Source organism: Trichomycterus rosablanca, chromosome 12 (assembly GCF_030014385.1).
Source record: "Trichomycterus rosablanca isolate fTriRos1 chromosome 12, fTriRos1.hap1, whole genome shotgun sequence".
In the NCBI taxonomy this organism is placed as follows: Eukaryota; Metazoa; Chordata; class Actinopteri; order Siluriformes; family Trichomycteridae; genus Trichomycterus; species Trichomycterus rosablanca.
In genome coordinates, this window is record NC_085999.1 from 12,162,912 (window position 1) to 12,186,101 (window position 23,190).

At 37.8% G+C, this 23,190-nt stretch overlaps 1 protein-coding gene across 3 annotated transcripts; it reads right to left on the reverse strand.

Annotated features, from left to right (window-relative positions):
- Positions 1-24: 24 nt before the first annotated feature.
- LOC134324378 (signaling lymphocytic activation molecule-like) lies at positions 25-20,135 on the reverse strand. 3 transcript variants are annotated; one of them, XM_063006204.1, is made up of 7 exons: positions 20,082-20,135; positions 13,288-13,614; positions 9,620-9,856; positions 9,349-9,459; positions 5,175-5,222; positions 4,510-4,542; positions 2,037-4,397 (listed from the first exon to the last, which is right to left on the reverse strand). In XM_063006204.1, the coding sequence occupies exons 1-7, from the start codon at positions 20,131-20,133 to the stop codon at positions 4,339-4,341; spliced, it is 867 nt and encodes a 288-aa protein (XP_062862274.1). In that variant the 5' UTR covers positions 20,134-20,135; the 3' UTR covers positions 2,037-4,338. The 3 variants fall into 3 exon arrangements, with proteins under 3 accessions (XP_062862275.1, XP_062862274.1, XP_062862276.1); XM_063006205.1 differs by lacking the exons at positions 2,037-4,397; positions 4,510-4,542 and adding an exon at positions 25-212; XM_063006206.1 differs by lacking the exon at positions 4,510-4,542 and having other exon boundaries at positions 2,037-4,308.
- Between the last annotated feature and the right edge of the window lie 3,055 nt (positions 20,136-23,190).

The window sequence follows — 23,190 nt, forward strand, 5'->3', positions numbered from 1 at the left end:
TCAGAATGAAAACACGTTCAGGGATCAGTGCAGCTACTGTGGCAGTGCTGTATTTGCTTATGATGAAAACACAAGCATAACAACTGAAAGTACTGTTAACTAACAGGTTAAAGTCCATCAGTGTTATCCCCCTCTTCCCGGCCTTAAAAAGCTGTTTTCAGTCCAATAAGTCTTCAAAGAGAAGTTACTTGTCTTTCATAATGACACAGTACCTGGAGGTGCACATAAGCAACAGGCATTAACAATGTATTGTCTATAGCATGTTAGGACAAGAAATAAGAGTGAATACTGAAGAATATAGAATATTGATTTAAAACATTATACAACAAGCAGGTGAGTACAGGGCAAAACAAAAACACCCTGGACAGGGGTACCTACCTATCCATTGCCACAATCATTATTTGAGGTCTAAGTCACTACAAATACAGGTGGTGAGTTTTTTTTGTAAAATGTATTAAGCGGTCACAGCCAAAGTAAAAAGCTTTATTAATAGCAATTGATTATGTACAAATGTAGTCATTTATATTGTTTACATTCATACAAATGTACATACAGTCAAGCTCAAAAACAAACAAAGCTTTTAAAGACAGACAGTAATATAATTCACAGTAATTCATTTATAGTAATTAACAGTCATGTAAAATCACACCAATATGCATAGCATTACTCTAACGTTAGAATTTGCTTTAAATTAAGTATTTGTTTAGTATCAGTTAAGAGATGCAGCAAACAACAAAAGAAAATGAATGATGTATTTTAAAGTATTTGGATATTTTGTTAATACTGCCATGGGACAATTATTCAACCCTTACATAAAATTGCTGATCTTAAAACCTACTACTTCTGGAACTCAATAACCACATTTAATCTGATTCAGCTGTGATGTGTTACGTAACACCTCCCAAACATTCAGATGTTCGACCATGGTGAAACCTAAGCAGCTGTCACAAAAGCTGAGAGAGAAGATCATTTCATTGCACCAAAAGGGTAATCGGAATAAAAATATTTTTAAAATCTTAAACATTCCTAGGAACATTGTTAGGAGAATTGTCTTTCCAACCTGCCTAGTTGTAAAAGATTTTATCCAAAGACCTACACAAATCTTATCAAGATATTGAAGAACAGGATGACCCAGTGAAAGCTGGGACAAATGTCAGTGGCAGCCATAAGAAAATCACTTAACAACCAAGGACCTCTTGGCCAGACTCCACAACACATGGCATGCTAGTTCAAGAATCACAATAACGGCCTTCTGCAATACAGAATTGATTTGGATAGGCCTGCAGAGTTCTTGGCCACATAGATCAGAGGTGTGTCTGGGAGGAGAAAGGTGAGGCTTAGGAATACTAGCATTGCTCTTAAGCATGGATGTGGGGGTGATTTTCTGCTGAGCTTGTTAGCACTTGTTAGCACTGTTCCACAAAGTACTAAGACTGGAGGTTGAATAATGGTGCACATGGGAATTTATCAAGAGAACAAGATGTTTTATATTTAAACGTAATGATTTCAACTCATGTTCTCAAAGCTGCTTGTATTAATAAACCTTCTTGCTCTGCTGTGCTGACCACAAGCAAAGGAAGTCATAGGACTCTGCATGACATTGACTGACTTAGCTGGCCACATGATATTTGGACGAGTCCCAAGAGAGAAGTCTTAGCCCATTTACCACAGTTGTTATTGCAAGCCTACACACACTACATATCCCAATAAGCTATAATAAATAATACATATCCTCCTGTACTTTTAAACCATTTGGTCTACTTAATAGAGTAAACATGGTTGGTTAGTAGTTTATTTAAACATGATACGAAAGCATAATGAACTAAACATCTGGAAATGGACATTTTAGTTTTTGAATGGTGGTTTGTTTAGTGATTACTCATTTAATACAAATTCAAGAAAGCTCTTTTGTGGCGCTATAACTGTGAGTTAATAATTTATTAGTGAAAGATGTTCGGAATGTGACCTGTTATTTACTGTGAGATGTTTGAAAAATGTTAAGGGTTTTTAAGAAAGAAAGAAAAAAGAATCACAACTTGCTGTACATTTTTTTTAATTGAAAATTACAGGTCTGTGGTTAGTACTCTTGTTCACTACACTAACATTTAAGTGCCAAACAGTTTTTGAATTCAATATTGTATGTGATAATGTAACAATTTAAAAATTAGCATTTAAGCAGTTAAAAAAAAACACACACACACACACACACAAATACATACATTCATGAGAATATGTGCAACCCCAAATCACAAAGTATGGACAATGCAAAAAAAATAAAAAACGTTTCTTACATTTACTTTGACTTTATTGCAGACAGTATGAACCAGTAGTAGACAGTAGTTTTGCGGGGTCTGTTTAATTTTGTTTGATTTAATTTTGTTTTATATAATGACACAATACCATAAAACAATTAATGGAATCTGGAGGAATTTCAGTGCAAAAAGTGCAAGTCTGATGCCTAGTTCACATTACCGTTTTTTTGCTGATTTTCGCTCGCGGACAATATTTGTGACCTTATAGTCCATGCCAAACCAAATATTTATTTACTTTTAACTCTCACTGCAGAACAGACAATCCCTGCTGGACATGTGGTGAAATTCACTCCCTTCACCCAGACTCCTTGCTTTTTTGCTGTATATCAGCACACAAACTACTTGGATCGCTCACTTCTTGCTTACATTTATTTTGGAAGGAAATAACTTCCTTAACAAACACCTGTGCTCTCTGTTCTCTTAGACGGCACTGCATCAATAGCTGATATAACCACATGGGCAGGGCATTTCTTTAGCAAACCGTTGTCAAGCACAACAATACTGAGTTACATTCACAAACAGCACTTAAAACTTTGCTGTGCAAAAAAAGAAGCCTTATATTAACCAGGTCCAGAGACGTCAAGTTCTCAGGACTCAGAGGCATCTGGGATGGACTATCACACAGTAAAGAGGTGTACTGTGGTCAGACGAATCAGTATTTCAAATCTTTTTTCTAAGAATGGATGCTGTGTGCTCCGGACCAAGGACAAAAAGGACAATTCAATCATCAGCAACAAGTACAAAAGCCAGGGTAAGTCATGGTATGGGGTTGTGTCAAAGCAGCATTAATGCAAAAAAGAAAATTTTAGAGATATGCTGCCTCCAAGAAGTCATCTATTTCAGGGACGTCCATGCATTTTTCATGCTGTACCCATTACAAAGGCTTGGCTGTCCGCAGTCCTGACCTGTCCCCAACAGAGAACGTGTGGAGAATTTTGAAATGAAAAATTTAACAACTCTGTAGTGTTGCTCACCTAAGACGTGTTTGCAGGAAGAATGGGACAAAATAACACCTGAAACACTTGCCTGGTCATCTGCCAAATGTCTTTTAGGTGTAACACTACAAAATGGGAAATGCTCTACCATCCCAATTTTTTGCAGGAATGCATGTATATCAACAATTGAAAATATGCTGAGCAGACAAATCATGAAATATCTTGAATTCATATGGTCTGCAATGAAATAAAATTGTACATTTAGGGTTGTAACAATCAAAAATGAGCATTTCAGCAGTTTAAAAACATACACACATGCATATATACTATTGAATAAATACATTAAAGCTCATTTTAGCAATAATATACATAACTCACTTAAAGGCGCTCGACTGGCATCATGATAGATTACACTAGCCCACTACTGCCTGGTGTATATGGTTGATTCCCAGGTAGTGCTATTAGCCAGTTGGGCATCTACATACAGACATGACTAGCCATGTTTGGAATGAATGGACGACGCCATGCAAAATAAACTGGCGTCTTGTTCAGATGTTTTAATGTATTGCGCCTAGTGAATCCCAAAAAAAACAGACCTACTGCCAGGTTTCTTGACCAGGTTAAAGCTGTGGTAAAACTTAAAGACAATCCATTTAAAAGCTAACCTATGCTAAAAACCTATGTACAGTGCAATTCTTAAAGACATTCCGTTCATTTTAGATATAGTGAAGTTAGTATCTTGTCAGAAATTTAGGCAGTGGACTAGTAATCAAAAGTTTGCCGGTTCAAGCCCCACCACTGGCAACCACGTTTCCACTGTTGGACCAATATAATATCAATTTGGTTTTGTGATAAGTGTTGGGTTTCACTCTGTGTTTTGCACATGCATACATTATCTATGTTAGTTTTTGTCTTCTTTTATGGCTGTTTGTTCATATTCTAACTGTAAAGTGTATTTTTCTTGTGTTCCATCTTTAATTTGGTGAATCTTCCACTTGTAGTTAATCCTTTAATTGCTGATCCGATTTGAATCCACTTTCATTTCTTCTATTTTCGGTGTCCTGCACAGACAGCGCTTGATCAGTAATCACTCAATGGTTTTGAGTTTTATCTTGATTACTGTTGTTATGGTCTTGATTAGTCCCGTTGCCTGTGCGTAGTAAAACGTTAAGTAAGTAAATGTAGTAGTTAAACAGCATGACTAAAGCAGGGAGATCGGTTACAAAATGTATCGTTTATTAAAAACAAAATGTTTAGATTACCTGACAACATGCCACTCGCTTCAGTTTCAGACACTAAGAAATTATGAGAAATTAGTCATAAGCCATTGAAGGAATGCGTGCATAGTTAGTAAGATTAACAAAAGCTGCTGTAGAAGTCAGACTGTTACACTTGTAAAGGACATGTACTGTACGTTCAGCCAGTTTTGGGATTTTATTATTTTTGGAACTGACTTTTTCCTTTTCATAACAAGCCCTTATAAGTTTTTATAAAATATTTTTGAAATTTCTCAACATGTAATACCATATACAGTATACATACACAGTGATTTACATGATTTATTTCATGGTCTATTCAGCTATAATGTCACTACTTTGTGTGACTAACAAAGTAAAGAGCTGCTAAGTTTTCTGTGCCTATAAAAACAGGCCTAATTTGATTAAGCCACACATTAAGTACAGGCAACAGTGGTCTATTTACTAAGGCTGAGAAGAAAACCCAAATGCTACAGGGAAGCTACAGGGCTGTTCAGGAAAAGGCCAGATCAGCATTTTCCAGAAAAGTTAAACCAGACCATCTGGCACAATTTGGTCACTTATTCGCTTATGCTAATAAAAAAGTGGCCAGTGTGTGGATGTCTCTTACAAGGTAACTGCTGATGTGTATTTGATTTAAATAAGTGTGACGAGCAAAGTGTATAACTTACTCGGAACATCTCTGGAGCGGCCTTTTTGTAGGAAAGATTGCACTTGTTCTAATTGCACACAAAGAAAAGAAGAGTTATGCAGAATACAGTGTGTGATATTAACTTGAGGATGTGAGTAGATATGATGCTGCAAAAGTCGTTCCAATATATAAAACTGCTGTAATTAAACTGGTCATTACTAAACCAAAGTAGAAAAATCTACACATAAAAACACTATTATATATATTATATATACACTGTGTTCCAAATTATTATGCAAAAAGTGTTTAGGAGTGATAAGGTAAGAATTTTTTTGTTTGTCAGTTAAACTCATTGATGGTGATGTGTGTCAGGGCTCTTTATATCACTGAAAGCAATTGCAGACACCTGTGCTAATTAGTTTGGCAGGTGTGTCCAATTAAAGGCAAGACTACTTAAGAAGGCTGTCCCACATTATTAAGCAGCCTACATTTTCAGCCAAAATGGGAAAGAAAAAGGATGTGTCGGCTGCTGAGAAGCAACAAATTGTGGAGTGTTTAGGTCAAGGCATGTCTACAATCAACATTGCCAAGACACTTCATCGTGATCATCGCACAATCAAGAAGTATGTAGCTGATTCAGAGCACACACGTGTGCGTGCTGATAAGGGAAAATTGAGGACTCTTTCCAACAGGCCATTACGTCAGGTTAAAAGAGCAGCTGCAAAAATGCCTTGTCATAGCAGCAGACAAGTTTTTGAAACTGCTGGTGCCTCCAACGTCCCCCGAACAACAAGATGCAGGGTCCTTCAGAGGTTTGCAGCTGTGCGTAAGCCATCCTGTCGACCTCCTCTATCCACTGCACACAAGCAGAAACGGCTCCAGTGGGCCAAACAATACATGAAGACTGACTTCAAAACTGTTTTGTTCACCGATGAGTGCCGTGCAACGCTCGATGGTCCAGATGGATGGAGTGGAGGATGGCTGGTTGATGGACACCCCATGCAAACAAGGCTACGGCGCCAACAAGGAGGAGGTGGAGTAATGTTTTGGGCTGGAATCATGGGGAGAGAGATTGTCGGCCCCTTTAGGATCCCTGAAGGGGTAAAGATGACCTCCATAATGTATGTGGAGTTTCTCAAACAGCACTTCCTGCCATGGTTCAAGAAGAAGAACCGTGCATTCCGCAGCAAGATCATTTTCATGCATGATAATGCACCGTCTCATGCTGCAAAGAACACATCTGCATCTCTGGCTGCTATGGGCATAAAAGGGGACAAACTTATGGAGTGGCCTTCATGCTCCCCTGACCTCAACCCCATTGAGAACCTCTGGAGCATCATCAAAAGGAGTGTCTATGATGGCGGGAGGCAGTTCACATCTAAGCAACAGCTCTGGGAGGGTATTCTGTCCTCATGCAAAACAATTGAAGCAGATACCATCCAAAACCTGACAAATTCAATGGACGAGAGAGTTCAGAAGCTCCTTTCGAACAAGGGGTCCTATGTGCAAATGTAACATCACCTAGAATAAAGTTTTGACTTGAAAACTGTTTGATTTCAGTTTGTAATAACCTACTAATGCTTATAATTTCACAAATGACCATTTTTTTGTTCTTTATAAAAATGAAAAGGTTGAAAACTCTGCTGTGCATAATAATTTGGAACATGCATTTTGAGTGCATTTTGAGTGTTTTATTTTTTTTTTAAATATACTGTTATCATTGGCAGTTTGTTCAAAAACCTTTCAATTGTACTCTAATAGTTGATGACTGGAAAATTACAATGACTGCAATTCATATAGGTAATTTTGGAAAATCTGAGAAAATATTATTTGCATAATAATTTGAAACACAGTGTATATATATAATACACCAATTAGCCATTACATTAAAACCACCTCATTGTTTCTACACTCACTGTCCATTTAGTACTGACTGTAGTCCATCTATTTCTCTACATACCCTTTTAATCTGCTTTCACCCTGTTCTTTAATGGTCAGGACCCCCACAGGACCACCACAGAGGAGGTATTATTTGGGTGGTGGATTATTCTCAGCACTGCAGTGACACTGACAAAGTGGTGGTGTGTTAGTGTGTGTTGTGCTGGTATGAGTGAATAAGACACAGCAGTGCTGATAGAGTTTTTAAACACCTCACTGTCGGACTGAGAATAGTCCACCAACCAAAAACATCCAGCCAACAGTGCCCCGTGGGCAGCGTCCTTTGACCACTGATGAAGGTCTAGAAGATGACCAACTCAAACAGCAGCAATAGATGAGCGATCGTCTCTGACTTTACATCTACAAGGTGGACCAACTAGTTGGAGTGTCTAATAGAGTGGACACGGTATTTAAAAACTCCAGCAGCACTGCTGTGTCTGATCCACTCATACCAGCACAACACACACTAACACACCACCACCATGTCATTGTCACTGCAGCCCTGAGAATGATCCACCATCTAAATAATAGATATAAATAATCTAAAAACACTACCCTAACCAATGTGCTACCACTGGCCTTAAAATGACTTCTGATTCTTATATCTCATAGTTTTGTTTTGAACCACCATTATGGTGTCAAATATCTATTTCCTGAAGCAAAAGTGCAAGAACTTCCATTTAACAATAGACTAAAAATACGTGTTTTTCCCTTCTAAATTGTTCTGTGTTGAATAAAGAAAGCTAATGTCAGAGTACTATATCAGCCAACTAAAGCTGAAAATCTTTAATAAAATGTAATGTCATTCCATGTATTGTTTTTAAATTATTAGTAAAAGTCTCTCCAAGTCATGTTGTTAATAGGTTTAAAGAAGAAACTCTTGAACATTTAGTGTTCTTATATGCGGTGTGAACACAGCCAAGGTAAAATGTGTATAAATGAAAATATTGACATTTCATGAGACATTTGAAAATTCTCATCTTGTGCACCTGGAGCAAGTAAGTAAATAAATGTAATCCACCCATAGAATATTTGTCATGCACCAATACAACAAGCCACACCAAGATGCTGCGTTTCCTTATAACACAGGAACAACATTGTAAACATTTTTTACATTTGCAGTGGAATTTATAGAATACATCTGTAATAGTCTGATACTAGTTCCTTAATCTATTAAATATTTTCTCTAACACTTCAAGTTAAATGTGGCTACACCAACAAAGTACATTCATTTAGATTGTTTTGCCAACATGTTTTCTAAACAAGCTTTTTTGGAGCATGATGGTTAAGTGAGTGATGGTTAAATGTGCCAAAATGTTCAATTGCAAATTTCAATAGAGACTAAGGTCCACCCTAGTGCATCAAATCAAAACTAATTCTTTTAAGAAATGAGGAGCATGCAAGTTATTTGATTGTGGATTAGAAGTTAGTGAAAATGGCATAATATTATTACATTGTTATTAGGGCTGTCGAAGTTAACGCGATAATAACGCATTAACGCAATCTCAATTTAACGCGATTAAGATAAATAGTGCCATTAACGCAAATTCTAGTTCATGTTGAGACTTGACTGGTAGAACTAACGTTTTAATGTCGGACATGTCACCGTTTTTCATTTGCGGTTTGTTAACAAAATGTAAAAGAGCGTCGTAGCATCTGCACTTGCATAATAAATAAATAAATACTCGCTATATTCACAAGTTGTCGGGAGCAGAACACTTTATTAACTTATTCTGTTACGGTAAAGAATACCGGACAGCTGAGTCAAGCACGTTGTCCATGAACTATGGAAGCCCCAAAGGGTCAAAACACACTCACTTCGTGTAGAAACGTCCATCAAACCATTGGATAGTATTACTGCCTAGTATGTGAGTGAATAAAACTCCCTTACAGTTTTCTCTTGTCCCAGCAGTTTTTAACATAAGTACATTTAGCATAAAATGTGTTCACCATTTTAATTGTAACATTTCACTTAAAAATCCTTGTTTTCTATAACATTTACACAGATTTTTTTTTAATGCGATTAATCGCGATTAACTATATGAAATTCTGAGATTAATCGCGATTAAAAATTTTAATCGTTTGACAGCCCTAATTGTTATATCTATAAATTAAGGAAATTTGAGTTGGGTTGATGTTATTATCATGGGGGGGGGGGGGGGGGGGGGGGGTTTGTGACCTTGTTTGTTAAGCTCACAGCAAGCACAAGGCAAAAACACCTCAGGATTAAGTGTGGTAAACACAATTTAGATATTTAAAACTGAAAACCACTATACCTCTGCAGAACAAACAGGCAACAAGGAAGCCAGCAATCAAAAGAAGGATGATCACGAGGAAAACAATTCCAACAATTGGACCAGTTCCGAGTCCAGGTTTAGACTGAGGTTCTTTAAAATAAGCAGACAATGGTTATACTGTGTTAAATGTAGTTTCATTAATAACTTATATAACAGCAAGTTTTCATAAAATAAGAGGTTTATCCTGTATATTTGAAAGTAAAAGAGATTTGCCATTTTTGCAGCCTGTCGTTATTAAGAAAAGCATTACCTTTACAGGTCTTGAGACTGAACTCTGTAGAATTATTGCTCACAGGATTTGTTGCGATGCAGTAATACACCGAGTCCTCCGATTTCCCTTCAGGGATATCAATCCTCTCACCCACTTTATCCCCTTCGTTTGTTTGCCATTTAAATTTTGCCTGTACTTGAGGGTCCACTGAACACACGAGTGCTTTTACAACTGTGTCATTTAGCACACACTTTATTTCCGGTTTTGGAACAGGATCTGAAAATATATTTTTATACATGATTTTATTACACAGTAATTATTACAAGACAGCTTTAAACACCAAGATTTACAGCTAAAAGCTTATGACACCAATCAAAAAAGCAACTAGCTAGTAATTTTGTATTCATTAAGAGATAATCTTACACAAAGTTTCAGAAATTTACGTTTTGTTAAATAAAATGCATTAGCTAATTTTCTAAATTAAATTAGGAATAACTCATTTAAATAGGAGTATATTTGGGTATTCAACAATATACAGTGCATAATATCATTAAATGATACAGAGAATCTAAAGAAATGTCTGGGCCCAAAGGCTAAAAATCACTACTGAATGGCTATGACCTTTAAATTCTCAGATGATATATAAAACTCCCATGCTAATATGACTGATGTCACAGGGTGGGTTTGGGAGTATTAAATAACAACAAAAACCAATAAACAGCTCAACACTGCGTTTACAAGACTATGTACAGTGGAAGCTACGTGTCAACATCCTGATTACTGCATGTTACAAAGCACAAAATACAGCAACTCAGGCCCAATATGTTGAGAATACTCGGAAAATGGCAAAAAAGTTTTCTTTGTGTTATAAAAAGGGTAAAGGAATGAGGTTTCAATATTAACTGTAATTAGGTTGCACAACATTAAGTTGAAGATAAAATAATAATGTCATTTTTGTACTTTCAATTTACTACAGGTTAAAAACAAATTTACAAATTACTGCCCTCTGGTTTAGGTATTTTATCACAGAGTATTTGTAATCAATTAATTCTAATGTAATTATTTATAAAAGTCTCCAAAAATTCCATCTATTTTTACCATTAAGGTTGCCATGCTGATAGTATCAAGCCTTCCAGCTTCCAGCCTCTTGACAATTTGTATGTTGTTTTCTACATAAAAGTACAGCAAATTACCTAAAATTTAAAATGAGATGTTGGTGCTTTGGGGAATTTTTTTTGCCAGATTTTAGCATGACACTTGCGCTGATGTGCTTTCAATCAGCACATGCTGGAAATGATTTTTTTAGCCAATAACATGGATGAAGACTCTATTATTGCCTAGATAAAGTAGAGAAGTTGTTTAAATGTAAAAAGAACTGCAAGAACTGTTTCTTATAACATGCTCACTCTTACTGCTCAGTTTAACCAGATATAACATGTTTACATTGATGTCCTGTAGTGAATTTGGGAAAGAGAAAACAATTCATGTTGGTGCCATGCAATGATGAGACTGCACTGGACGAAGAATAATTTCACCTGGCATGCTGGATGTACTACAGGAAGTGTTACAATCTTTACACGATCTTTTGTGGCTAGTAAAAAGCTGATTATCTTAGTCTTATATTACATACTATGTTTTTATAAACCAGGATGTACAGTGTATCACAAAAGTGAGTACACCCCTCACATTTCTGCAAATATTTCATTATATCTTTTCATGGGACAACACTATAGACATGAAACTTGGATATAACTTAGAGTAGTCAGTGTACAGCTTGTATAGCAGCGTAGATTTACTGTCTTCTGAAAATAACTCAACACACAGCCATTAATGTCTAAATAGCTGGCAACATAAGTGAGTACACCCCACAGTGAACATGTCCAAATTGTGCCCAAATGTGTCGTTGTCCCTCCCTGGTGTCATGTGTCAAGGTCCCAGGTGTAAATGGGGAGCAGGGCTGTTAAATTTGGTGTTTTGGGTACAATTCTCTCATACTGGCCACTGGATATTCAACATGGCACCTCATGGCAAAGAACTCTCTGAGGATGTAAGAAATAGAATTGTTGCTCTCCACAAAGATGGCCTGGGCTATAAGAAGATTGCTAACACCCTGAAACTGAGCTACAGCATGGTGGCCAAGGTCATACAGCGGTTTTCCAGGACAGGTTCCACTCGGAACAGGCTTCGCCAGGGTCGACCAAAGAAGTTGAGTCCACGTGTTCGGCGTCATATCCAGAGGTTGGCTTTAAAAAATAGACACATGAGTGCTGCCAGCATTGCTGCAGAGGTTGAAGACGTGGGAGGTCAGCCTGTCAGTGCTCAGACCATACGCCGCACACTGCATCAACTCAGTCTGCATGGTCGTCATCCCAGAAGGAAGCTGACGCACAAGAAAGCCCGCAAACAGTTTGCTGAAGACAAGCAGTCCAAGAACATGGATTACTGGAATGCCCTGTGGTCTGACGAGACCAAGATAAACTTGTTTGGCTCAGATGGTGTCCAGCATGTGTGGCGGCGCCCTGGTGAGAAGTACCAAGACAACTGTATCTTGCCTACAGTCAAGCATGGTGGTGGTAGCATCATGGTCTTGGGCTGCATGAGTGTTGCTGGCACTGGGGAGCTGCAGTTCATTGAGGGAAACATGAATTCCAACATGTACTGTGACATTCTGAAACAGAGCATGATCCCCTCACTTCGAAAACTGGGCCTCATGGCAGTTTTCCAACAGGATAACGACCCCAAACACAACCTCCAAGATGACAACTGCCTTGCTGAGGAAGCTGAAGGTAAAGGTGATGGACTAAACCCAATTGAGCACCTGTGGCGCATCCTCAAGTGGAAGGTGGAGGAGTTCAAGGTGTCTAACATCCACCAGCTCCGTGATGTCATCATGGAGGAGTGGAAGAGGATTCCAGTAGCAACCTGTGCAGCTCTGGTGAATTCCATGCCCAGGAGGGTTAAGGCAGTGCTGGATAATAATGGTGGTCACACAAAATATTGACACTTTGGGCACAATTTGGACATGTTCACTGTGGGGTGTACTCACTTATGTTGCCAGCTATTTAGACATTAATGGCTGTGTGTTGAGTTATTTTCAGAAGACAGTAAATCTACACTGCTATACAAGTTGTACACTGACTACTCTAAGTTATATCCAAGTTTCATGTCTATAGTGTTGTCCCATGAAAAGATATAATAAAATATTTGCAGAAATGTGAGGGGTGTACTCACTTTTGTGATACACTGTATAATAATAATAATAATAATAAAGAAAAAACCTAAAAGTAACAATTGCAAAACTTGAGCCAAAAACAACTTCCTATTGTCTACAAGGAACACCACTTTTTGTGTTATTGGGAACTTATTATTAATCTTCACAATGCACTGCTTTAAGACAAACAAATCAGCAGTCCATGCATCATGCTCTTAATTTTTTTTAACTGATCCCAACAAAACAAAAAAAACTACTGATACTATTTTTAGACTTGACCTGTGATTTTAAGTTTTCTCCCCACTAAGAAATGACAACTGTCTTTTATGAATGTAATTAAATACCTGGAAGAATTTCAGAAACAGTGTGAAAATATCTTACAGGGTCTCTCCTGGTGCTAAATAATCTCTCATATTGAATTATTGTATACAGCTTTTACCAAAGCTACACATTTTCTGCTCATGTTCCAATTTGCTGCATCCTAAAACACACTTACCAAACACTTCGACTTTATAATGGTAATACGTTAGCGCTCCCTTCATCTGGATTTCACATGTATAGAAACCACTGTCTTCTTTCTTCACCTGTAGAATTGTAAGCGCTGCAGTTTTAGGGTCAAGTGTTGCTCGATTTACAAGTCGTGGAAACCAAAAAGTATTATTTGGTTTTGTAATCGCAGGATCCCAGTCAAGCACTTTTACCACATTATCTACAGTTTTACTGTATTTCCATACAATAGTTTCAGGTTCTGCTACTCCTGGATTGAAAGTGCGCGATTTCCCAGTTTCACAGTCCACAGGAGTGTTACAAAACACACCACACCCTAGAGAAACACAAAATGAGAAGCATTTTATTGTTATTATATAGCAAATGTGTTAATTAAATAAACAATGTAATAAATCAAGTCCAAAAAAAATTGGGACTATAGGTAAAAAGCAAAAAACACAAACATAAAGATATTGAAATACATGCAAAAAGTTAAAATAAATTACGACCAGGAATGCTGTTTTTTTTAACATCTTACACAGGACATGCTGCCATAATTAGGCTCAGCTGTTTACAAAACAAGAATGGGTTGAAGAACAGAATGGCTTTGTAGTATGAGGAGTAGATGCTAGATTGTCCTGCCTAAAGTCCAGACCAGTCTTGCTTTTAAAACATGTGAAGCGTTATCAAGCACAATATACAACAACTGAGACCCTGGACTGTACAGCCGAAGTGTAATATCAGTAAAGAATTGGGGGAGGGGGATCCTCATTTGCAACTAAACTGTTAATGTCTTTAGTTGCTAAATAATTACAAAAAGTTGTTAAAGGTAATGTAACAATAAACCACTAAGGTTATTATTACTGTTTTTGAATCATACAGTTTGTTTGTTTGTTTATTACTATTTTAACGTCATGTTTTACACTTTGGTTACATTCATGACAGGAACGTTACATTACACAAGGTTCATCAGTTCACAAGGTTATATCAAACACAGACTTGGACAATTTAGTATCTCCAATTTACCTCACTTGCATGTCTTTGGACTGTGGGTGGAAACCGGAGCACCTGGAGGAAACCCACTTGGACACAGGAAGAACATACAAACTCCACACAGAAAGGACCCGGACCGCCCCACCTGGGGATCGAACACAGGACCTTCTTGCTGTGAGGCAACAGTGCTACCCACTTAGCCACCATGCCGCCCGAATCATACAGTAAGAGTCAAAGGTTTACATGCAATTGTATGGGACATGTACATCCTAGCAGTTCTGGTATTTGAATGTTTCCGTAGAGAAAAATACATGCTTTAAAAAAAAAAAAGTGGTTTATTTATAAATTTAAATAGGTTATAATCACAGAAACAAAGTTTTAGGTCCAGGATCATCTGTACAAGTAATTGTCTGTAAGTACATGAACCAGTGGTTTCTTTGCCAATGGGAAAGAAAGGGCAAGTGGGTCACAAGGGCAGAAATCCACATCGTCAACGGATTTTAAGTACATTTTTGTACATTGTAGCTGTGATCTAAGAAAAAATAAAGAAATCTGCCATGATTCAGGTAGTGCTGAAAAACGGGGTCATCATTCTTATTCAAGCAAGCTTTACATAGACATAGAATTAGAGGCTGCCATGCAAAACAGGCACCTGCATTGAAATCGGCACCATAAGGTTTTAATAAAAATTGTTGCTGGACAATTTTATTTATTTATTTAAGTTTTAACGCCATGTTTAACACATTGGTGTCATTTAATGGCAGTAATAGGTATTATGTACAGGGGTTGGACAAAATAACTGAAACACCTGTCATTTTAGTGTGGGAGGTTTCATGGCTAAATTGGACCAGTCTGGTGGCCAATCTTCATTAATTGCACATTGCACCAGTAAGAGCAGAGTGTGAAGGTTCAATTAGCAGGGTAAGAGCACAGTTTTGCTCAAAATATTGCAATGCACACAACATTATGGGTGACATACCAGAGTTCAAAAGAGGACAAATTGTTGGTGCACGTCTTGCTGGCGCATCTGTGACCAAGACAGCAAGTCTTTGTGATGTATCAAGAGCCACGGTATCCAGGGTAATGTCAGCATACCACCAAGAAGGACAAACCACATCCAACAGGATTAACTGTGGACGCAAGAGGAAGCTGTCTGAAAGGGATGTTCGGGTGCTAACCCGGATTGTATCCAAAAAACATAAAACCACGGCTGCCCAAATCACGGCAGAATTAAATGTGCACCTCAACTCTCCTGTTTCCACCAGAACTGTCCGTCGGGAGCTCCACAGGGTCAATATACATGGCCGGGCTGCTATAGCCAAACCTTTGGTCACTCGTGCCAATGCCAAACGTCGGTTTCAATGGTGCAAGGAGTGCAAATCTTGGGCTGTGGACAATGTGAAACATGTATTGTTCTCTGATGAGTCCACCTTTACTGTTTTCCCCACATCCGGGAGAGTTACGGTGTGGAGAAGCCCCAAAGAAGCGTACCACCCAGACTGTTGCATGCCCAGAGTGAAGCATGGGGTGGATCAGTGATGGTTTGGGCTGCCATATCATGGCATTCCCTTGGCCCAATACTTGTGCTAGATGGGCGCGTCACTGCCAAGGACTACCAAACCATTCTGGAGGACCATGTGCATCCAATGGCGGTGCCGTGTATCAGGATGACAATGCACCAATACACACAGCAAGACTGGTGAAAGATTGGTTTGATGAACATGAAAGTGAAGTTGAACATCTCCCATGGCCTGCACAGTTACCAGATCTAAATATTATTGAGCCACTTTGGGGTGTTTTGGAGAAGCGAGTCAGGAAACGTTTTCCTCCACCAACATCACGTAGTGACCTGGCCACTATCCTGCAAGAAGAATGGCTTAAAATCCCTCTGACCACTGTGCAGGACTTGTATATGTCATTTCCAAGACGAATTGACGCTGTATTGGCCGCAAAAGGAGGCCCTACACCATACTAATAAATGATTGTGGTCTAAAACCAGGTGTTTCAGTTATTTTGTCCAACCCCTGTATGTGTCTTCATATTTTGGTCCATATTATATGTTCATTTTTATTTTTATGGTTGCAAGGTAGGTTAAAAGTCTTCTTGTGTTGTCTTGTGTGAGAGTCTCTTTGATAGTTTCTGGCACGTGTGTTTGTTCTCTTTCTGTATGTATTTTGGGCATTCTATCAAGATGTGTTTTATTGATATAGGTGTTTGGCAGGTTTCACAAGTTGTGGGGTTTTCTCCTTTTATCAGGTGTTGGTGGGTTATTCTGGAGTGGCCGATTCGGCACCTCATGTATATGACCTGGTCTATGCGTCGTCCCTGGTGAATTCTTGGCTTGGCATTAATGTTTGGGTGTATTTCATATAGTTTATTGGTGAGCTGGGTATTCCATTTATTTTGCCATTTTCTTTTGATGTAGAGATTTATTGATGCTTTTAAGTCGGTGTTGCTGGACAAAGAAAAGCCTTTTAATGAAGTGTTTAGTTGTTGGATAAAATTAGAGATGGGACGATCGATCGGCTATGAATCGGTATCGGCCGATTTTTAATCAAAATATGCTATCGGCGATCGGCGATATTTCCTAAAAGTAGCCGATCCGATCGTGTGATATATAAAGATCACGTTAAGTTAACAGCTCAGTGGATTGATCCAGACTTTGAGCTACGACGCGCCAACCATCACATCACCATTCATCAACCATCGTACAGAAACCACAGTGAAAGCTCTTCATGACCTAAAATAACATCATTAACGTTGTGCATCATACATACGATGTAATTTTGCTGATTGTAATATTTACTTTAAAAAGATAATTCAACCCGGTCACATCTGAGTGGATTCTATCAGCACGTTATATAAACTCCTGGTTCACTTTGGTAAATCGTAAGCGGTTCTTACTTGTGATGTAGATGAGAACAGAAAACGTTACAGAGCCAATCAGAGGCAAAAGTTTATTCATTACCAAATTCGTTAGTTCAGGATCATCTGCTGAACTTTTAGCTCCTTAGACGGAACGAGTCTGACTCGGTTACAGATCTGTGGTAATAACAGTTTAATTAAGCTTTTTAATGAAGCTTTTTAATGTAAGAGAGTCACACAGAATGTTCTGTAGTAGCTGGTGTTTATTTAAAACCACGACATTTAATTAATAACAGTAAACACGGAGAGATAACTGAGAAGAGAAACTTACGCTTCGCGAAAAATGACTCGTGAATCAATGAATCACTTATAGCGATACAGTGAACAAAGCGTCTCTTCTAAAGGCGCACACACACACACACACACACACACACACACACACACACACACACACACACACACACACACACGCGCGCGCTGCTCCGGTTTATCTTCACTGTGAGGCTCTTTTTAAGTTGATTTATTTTATTTACTGCTAAACCCCCCCCGATCACCGATTATTAGAAGTACACTATATAAAAAATTTTACTTAAAATATGTTTACAGTCTTAAACATAAAAAATTTGCGCACACACACGTCAGTGTTCCATATTTTGTCTTCTACAGGGAACATGATGAAAAAACAAAAAGTCATGTATAAACATAATTTAATCATTTGATGATTTATTTTTTCAATATTTTCATTTCAATTGCAAATAAATATGCAACCCCAATTGCAAAACCTTAAAACACTAGAAAATGAATACTTGTAAACAGATCTGTAAATTCTTTCACAGGTATTAAATCAGTACAAATACATAATATAAATCCATACATGTATATTTGCATCTTTACCACTGTTACAGTACATTTCCTTTTGACATCATTCTGTAATCTTTGTGAACTGAGGGCACCATTTGTAAAGTGGAATTTTTCCCCATTGTTGCTTAATAAAATATGTGGACAGCTCAGAAGTCTGTGGTCTTTATTGTCATATACTGTGCTTCATAATGTAAGGCGAATAAGATGAATAATTGTAGTTTTGCAGTAGCAATGAGAAACTCTATTTAACCTTCCCTACCAAAGACACGGCCAATCGTTCCATATGTGGGGAAACACCTGTGGTCCAAATCATTGTGTTCCGACAAAGGTTTATAAAGTACTGTGTTTTTATTTTTCTGATGAACTACACAGTAAGCTTAAATTTAAAATGTAAGCGATGTAAGCATGGAGATCAAATATACTTTTAAAAAAATGGGTAGTGACTTAATACCTCAAGTTCAACATTTTATTTTCAACTATACAATATATATTGCTGGTTAACTACAAACTCTATGTCCAGAAGAGTTGGGAGTTTTATAAAATACAGTGAACACAAGAATATAGGATTTGTTAATTCTTTGTAATTTTCATGTAATTAAATAACTTTCAATTCATGCATACATTTCAATAAATAGAGATTATTCATGCATACATTTCGATAAAGAGATTATTCATGCATACATTTCGATAAAGAGATTATTCATGCATACATTTCGATAAAGAGATTATTCATGCATACATTTCGATAAAGAGATTATTCATGCGTACATTTCGATAAAGAGATTATTCATGCATACATTTCGATATATATATACACCGATCAGGCATAACATTATGACCACCTCCTTGTTTCTACACTCACTGTCCATTTTATCAGCTTCACTTACCATATAGGAGCACTTTGTAGTTCTACAATTACTGACTGTAATCCATCTGTTTAGCCTGCTTTCACCCTGTTCTTCAATGGTCAGGACCCCCACAGGACCACCACAGAGTAGGTATTATTTAGGTGGTGGATCATTCTCAGCACTGCAGTGACACTGACATGGTGGTGGTGTGTTAGTGTGTGTTGTGCTGGTATGAGTGGATCAGACACAGCAGCGCTGCTGGAGTTTTTTAACACCTCACTGTCACTGCTGGACTGAGAATAGTCCACCAACCAAAAATATCCAGCCAACAGCGCCCCATAGGCAACATCCTGTGATCACTAATGAAGGTCTATAAGATGACCAACTCAGACAGCAGCAATAGATGAGCGATCGTCTCTGACTTTACATCTACAAGGTGGACCAACTAGCTAGGAGTGTCTAATAGAGTGGACAGTGAGTGGACACGGTAACTAACACACTACAACCATGTCATTGTCACGGCAGTGCTGAAAATGATCCACCACCTAAATAAAACCTACTCTGTAGTGGTCCTGTGGGGGTCCTGACCATTGAAGAACAGGGTGAAGGCAGGCTAAAAAAGTGGGTTGATAACTAGATGGACTACAGTCAGTAATTGTAGAACTATAAAGTGCTATTATATGGTAAGTGGAGCTGATAAAATGGACAGTGAGGGTAGAAACAATATATCATTATTATATCATTGGTGTATATTGCTGGTTAACTACAAACCCTATGTCCAGAAGAGTTGGGACCTTAAAAATTAAGTTTTGGTTCACCAAATTAATCGTATTTTGATGATATATATATTAGCTATATAATCTCCTTTAATGGATTATTGTTAGAAGAAAGTTGGGTTTGAGCAAGCAGTGGCGCACACTCAGTATAAAAGCGTCGACATAAACCATATAAGTGAACCACATAAGCGAACGTTGTTCTTCTAAAATATGTTTAATATAAAAGTCCAAAATGAAGTGAATCTTTACATATGACGTTTTAACGTTTTTTTATTCAAAATTGAATATAAACGCTAAAAGCGGATTAGCATGGTCCACACCCAAAAGCTAGTTCTGCTAAACTTGTTTACTCGACCAAATCGGAAACGTGTCTCACTGTAACTATAATATCGTTCCTCTAACCCAACATAACATTAATATTATTAACTGTAAATATGTTACATGTCAGATATTTAACTTACCTCCATTGAAAATAATAAAGGCCGCTAAGCGTACCACAGCTCTGCTCGCCATCTTAACACACAACCAACTTTCGGTTTCGCAGGAAGGGCGTAACAGCCATCATACGTCATCAGAGCTCTGTTATTGTTCACACTCACCATGATAAACATTTTATTTTTATATTTTATTATTATTTTATCATTTTTTAGTCAAATAAATTTGCAGTTGTGCTTTGTAAAAAAACAACACGAGACATTACAATGTATGCTACGTTCAACATGTCAAACTAAAAGACTAAACAGTGACTTTTTAGCAGGATTGGTAAAGTTTGTTTATTAGGATTTTAACGTCATGTTTTACATTTTGGTTACATTTATGACAGGAACGGTAGTTAATACACAAGGTTCATCAGTTCACACAATGTTATATCAAACACAGTCATAAGCAATTTAGTATCTCTAATTCACCTCACTTGCATGTCTTTGGACTGTGGGAGGAAACCTGAGCACCCGGAGGAAACCCACGTGGACATGGGGAGAACATGCAAACTCCACACAGAATGAACCCGGACCGCCCCACCTGGAGATCGAACCCATGTCAGGTAACGACCCAGTAAAAGCAACACGCAGGCAGTAGGGGTGGGCAATATGGCCTTCAAATAATATCACGATGTTTTGGGATATTTTTGCAATAACGATATTCACTCGCAATATATAAGAACACTTTTTTTTTTAAAGTCTATTTTAAAAACACTTTTGTTTTGCAGACAGTCAGGAAATCTAAGGTACAAATGTTACTAAATGTACATTAAATTAAGCATCACTTTCAGTAGGGCTGGGCGATATGGCTAAAAAAACTCATATCTCCATATGCTTTTGAGAAGTGGTGATATACGATATAATGTAAATTTAAATTGCAGGTCACTACCCATATTTTACCTTATATAGTTTATAAGTTATATTAAAAACACAAAATATTGTAGTTCTGATAAATTCTGACTCATTACAGTTTTTTTTGTATTATTACAGGCTGTATTTGTATTCATATTGACAACATTTATATTAAACAAACCAGCAGAATCTCACAATCACATTTATCCTGTCCGTTTTACATCAAATAAATGAGCATCGAAAAAAGCTTGAAATTCCGCCCAGAATCTAAATTCAAAGCTCTGATTGGTTCATACATCTGAATCTCTTGAATCGGAGTTGTTTTGCCCACAGAGTCAGCAACACGAATGAATCTTTACCATAGATAAGAGCACAGTTTTCTGATTCGATTCCAATGAACAATTCACCTGAAAAGAGTCGTTTTTGAGTCATTGACTCAGTGATTCAGTTTCCATGCTCATATGTGAAGGAAAGCGTTCCGCTTAGCGCTTTTGTGTTTTAAACGTTCTCAGATGGTGACGTGTGGTAATTTGTGTTTTCTGTGTTCGTTCACTGACACAGTTTTTGTTCTCACATCATTCTCGGACTCACGCAGAGACTGACACTCCTCGTACTCATGCCGGTGCTTTTGCTTTAGGTGCTGAAATAAAGTTGATGTGTTGCCACCTTTTGTCCACCTTTTTGCACGTTTTGTCCGACCTTCTGTATCTGAAAAACTTCCACACTAGTGATGTAACTCGGCTTTTAGGGACTAGTTCGTCCTCGGTGCAAACTCTGGTACTACTCTCTGTCCATTATTTCACTGTTACACGCTTGAGAGTGAGTGACGCATGTTTGCTAACAATATCGCGATATGGCAAAAAACATATCGAATTTACAACTATACCGGTATTATCGTGAACGATATTATATCGCCCATCCCTAGCGGGCAGCATGCCGTATGCATCTTATCACCTACACTTTGACAAGTGCAGTGCAGCTCAGCACTGTGTACGGAGAGACACACCCTGAGAGCACTCTTTTCTCATCTCTGTGCAGGCACAATCAATCAGCCAGCAGAGGTCGTAATTGCACCAGTCATGGGAGAGAGACCCAGTTCGACTTAGTCCTGCACATATCTGAACCAATCGTTGTTTATGTGGCCACTCAGCCTTACGATGTATTCGAAATCCCAGCTCTGGTTCAGGCATGTGTTTTCACCTCTGCGTCACCTGAGCAGCCAAATACTAGTTTGTTTGTTTTTTATTATGTGCATTGTTAAGCTGAGAAAAAAAGGTGGCCCAGGGTGAACTGTAAAATTAGCCAACATAAAGAACTAAAAGTACCTGCTGGTAATGTCCTGGTATCTGACAATACAGAACTCTTCCAGATGTCTTGTGAAGTCTGTGTTTTGGAGGTTCAGAGCTGTTTTGACAGCTTATTGGGCAGGTAATTCCAATATTTTGGCTCATTGATGAATATGAGAAGTTTTAATAATATAGATGGGGAAAACAATAAAAAAACCTAGATCAAAACTATTGCAAATCAATAAGCTGCACTAAAAAAGCAAATTTAAACAGGCAGTATAATCTTTGGGCATTTTAAGTAATTAAGTAGCTGTTGCTTGCCCTGATAAATAAAATCATGACCATACTATTAACTAAACAATAGATTTAGGGCTTCTTATGACTTTCATTTACTTAAAAATCACAGTGAGCATAGTGCCACCCAAAAACACTGGCACCTCAGGCAGCAATTTATTTCAGGGCAACACACACTCACAGATTTACTTTTTTATGACATTGTGCTGCCAGGTTAATGAGCAAATGTGACAAATGTGGAAATGTTTTTTGCTGATACAAGCAAGAAAAGAGCATTCATGTCTTTGCTGTCTAGGCTACTTGATAATTTGCTTAAACTGACTCTAAGAATAATTTGATATCATGAAATCATGAAATCATTTGAGCTGGTCTCATCAGTATGCTGGGTCAGTAATTAGGCCAGTAAACTGCTTGTATGGGCAAGTCCTGCAGGTGTGCCATGTTTGTTTTCACTAATTCAGGGCAGGGCTGTACATAATGGGATAATGGGAAGAACTGCTGTGTTTAGATTGACCTGTTATCTAGGACTATACTGCATACTGCACCAATCTATACTGTAAAATATTTACTGTACTGATATAAGTATGCAGTATGAAAGAAGTATTTATATGACTAAATATTTTATGTAAATCAAGTAAAAATATGTAAACATAGTTTTT

Coding starts and splice junctions, on each gene's coding strand:
- LOC134324378 (XM_063006204.1), bottom strand. CDS start 20,133: ATGGCGAGCAGAGCTGTGGTACGCTTAGCGGCCTTTATTATTTTCAAT. Junction 9,857..13,287: donor TTATAAAGTCGAAGTGTTTG/GTAAGTGTGTTT, acceptor ATATATTTTCAG/ATCCTGTTCCAAAACCGGAA. Junction 9,460..9,619: donor CAGTCTCAAGACCTGTAAAG/GTAATGCTTTTC, acceptor CTTATTTTAAAG/AACCTCAGTCTAAACCTGGA.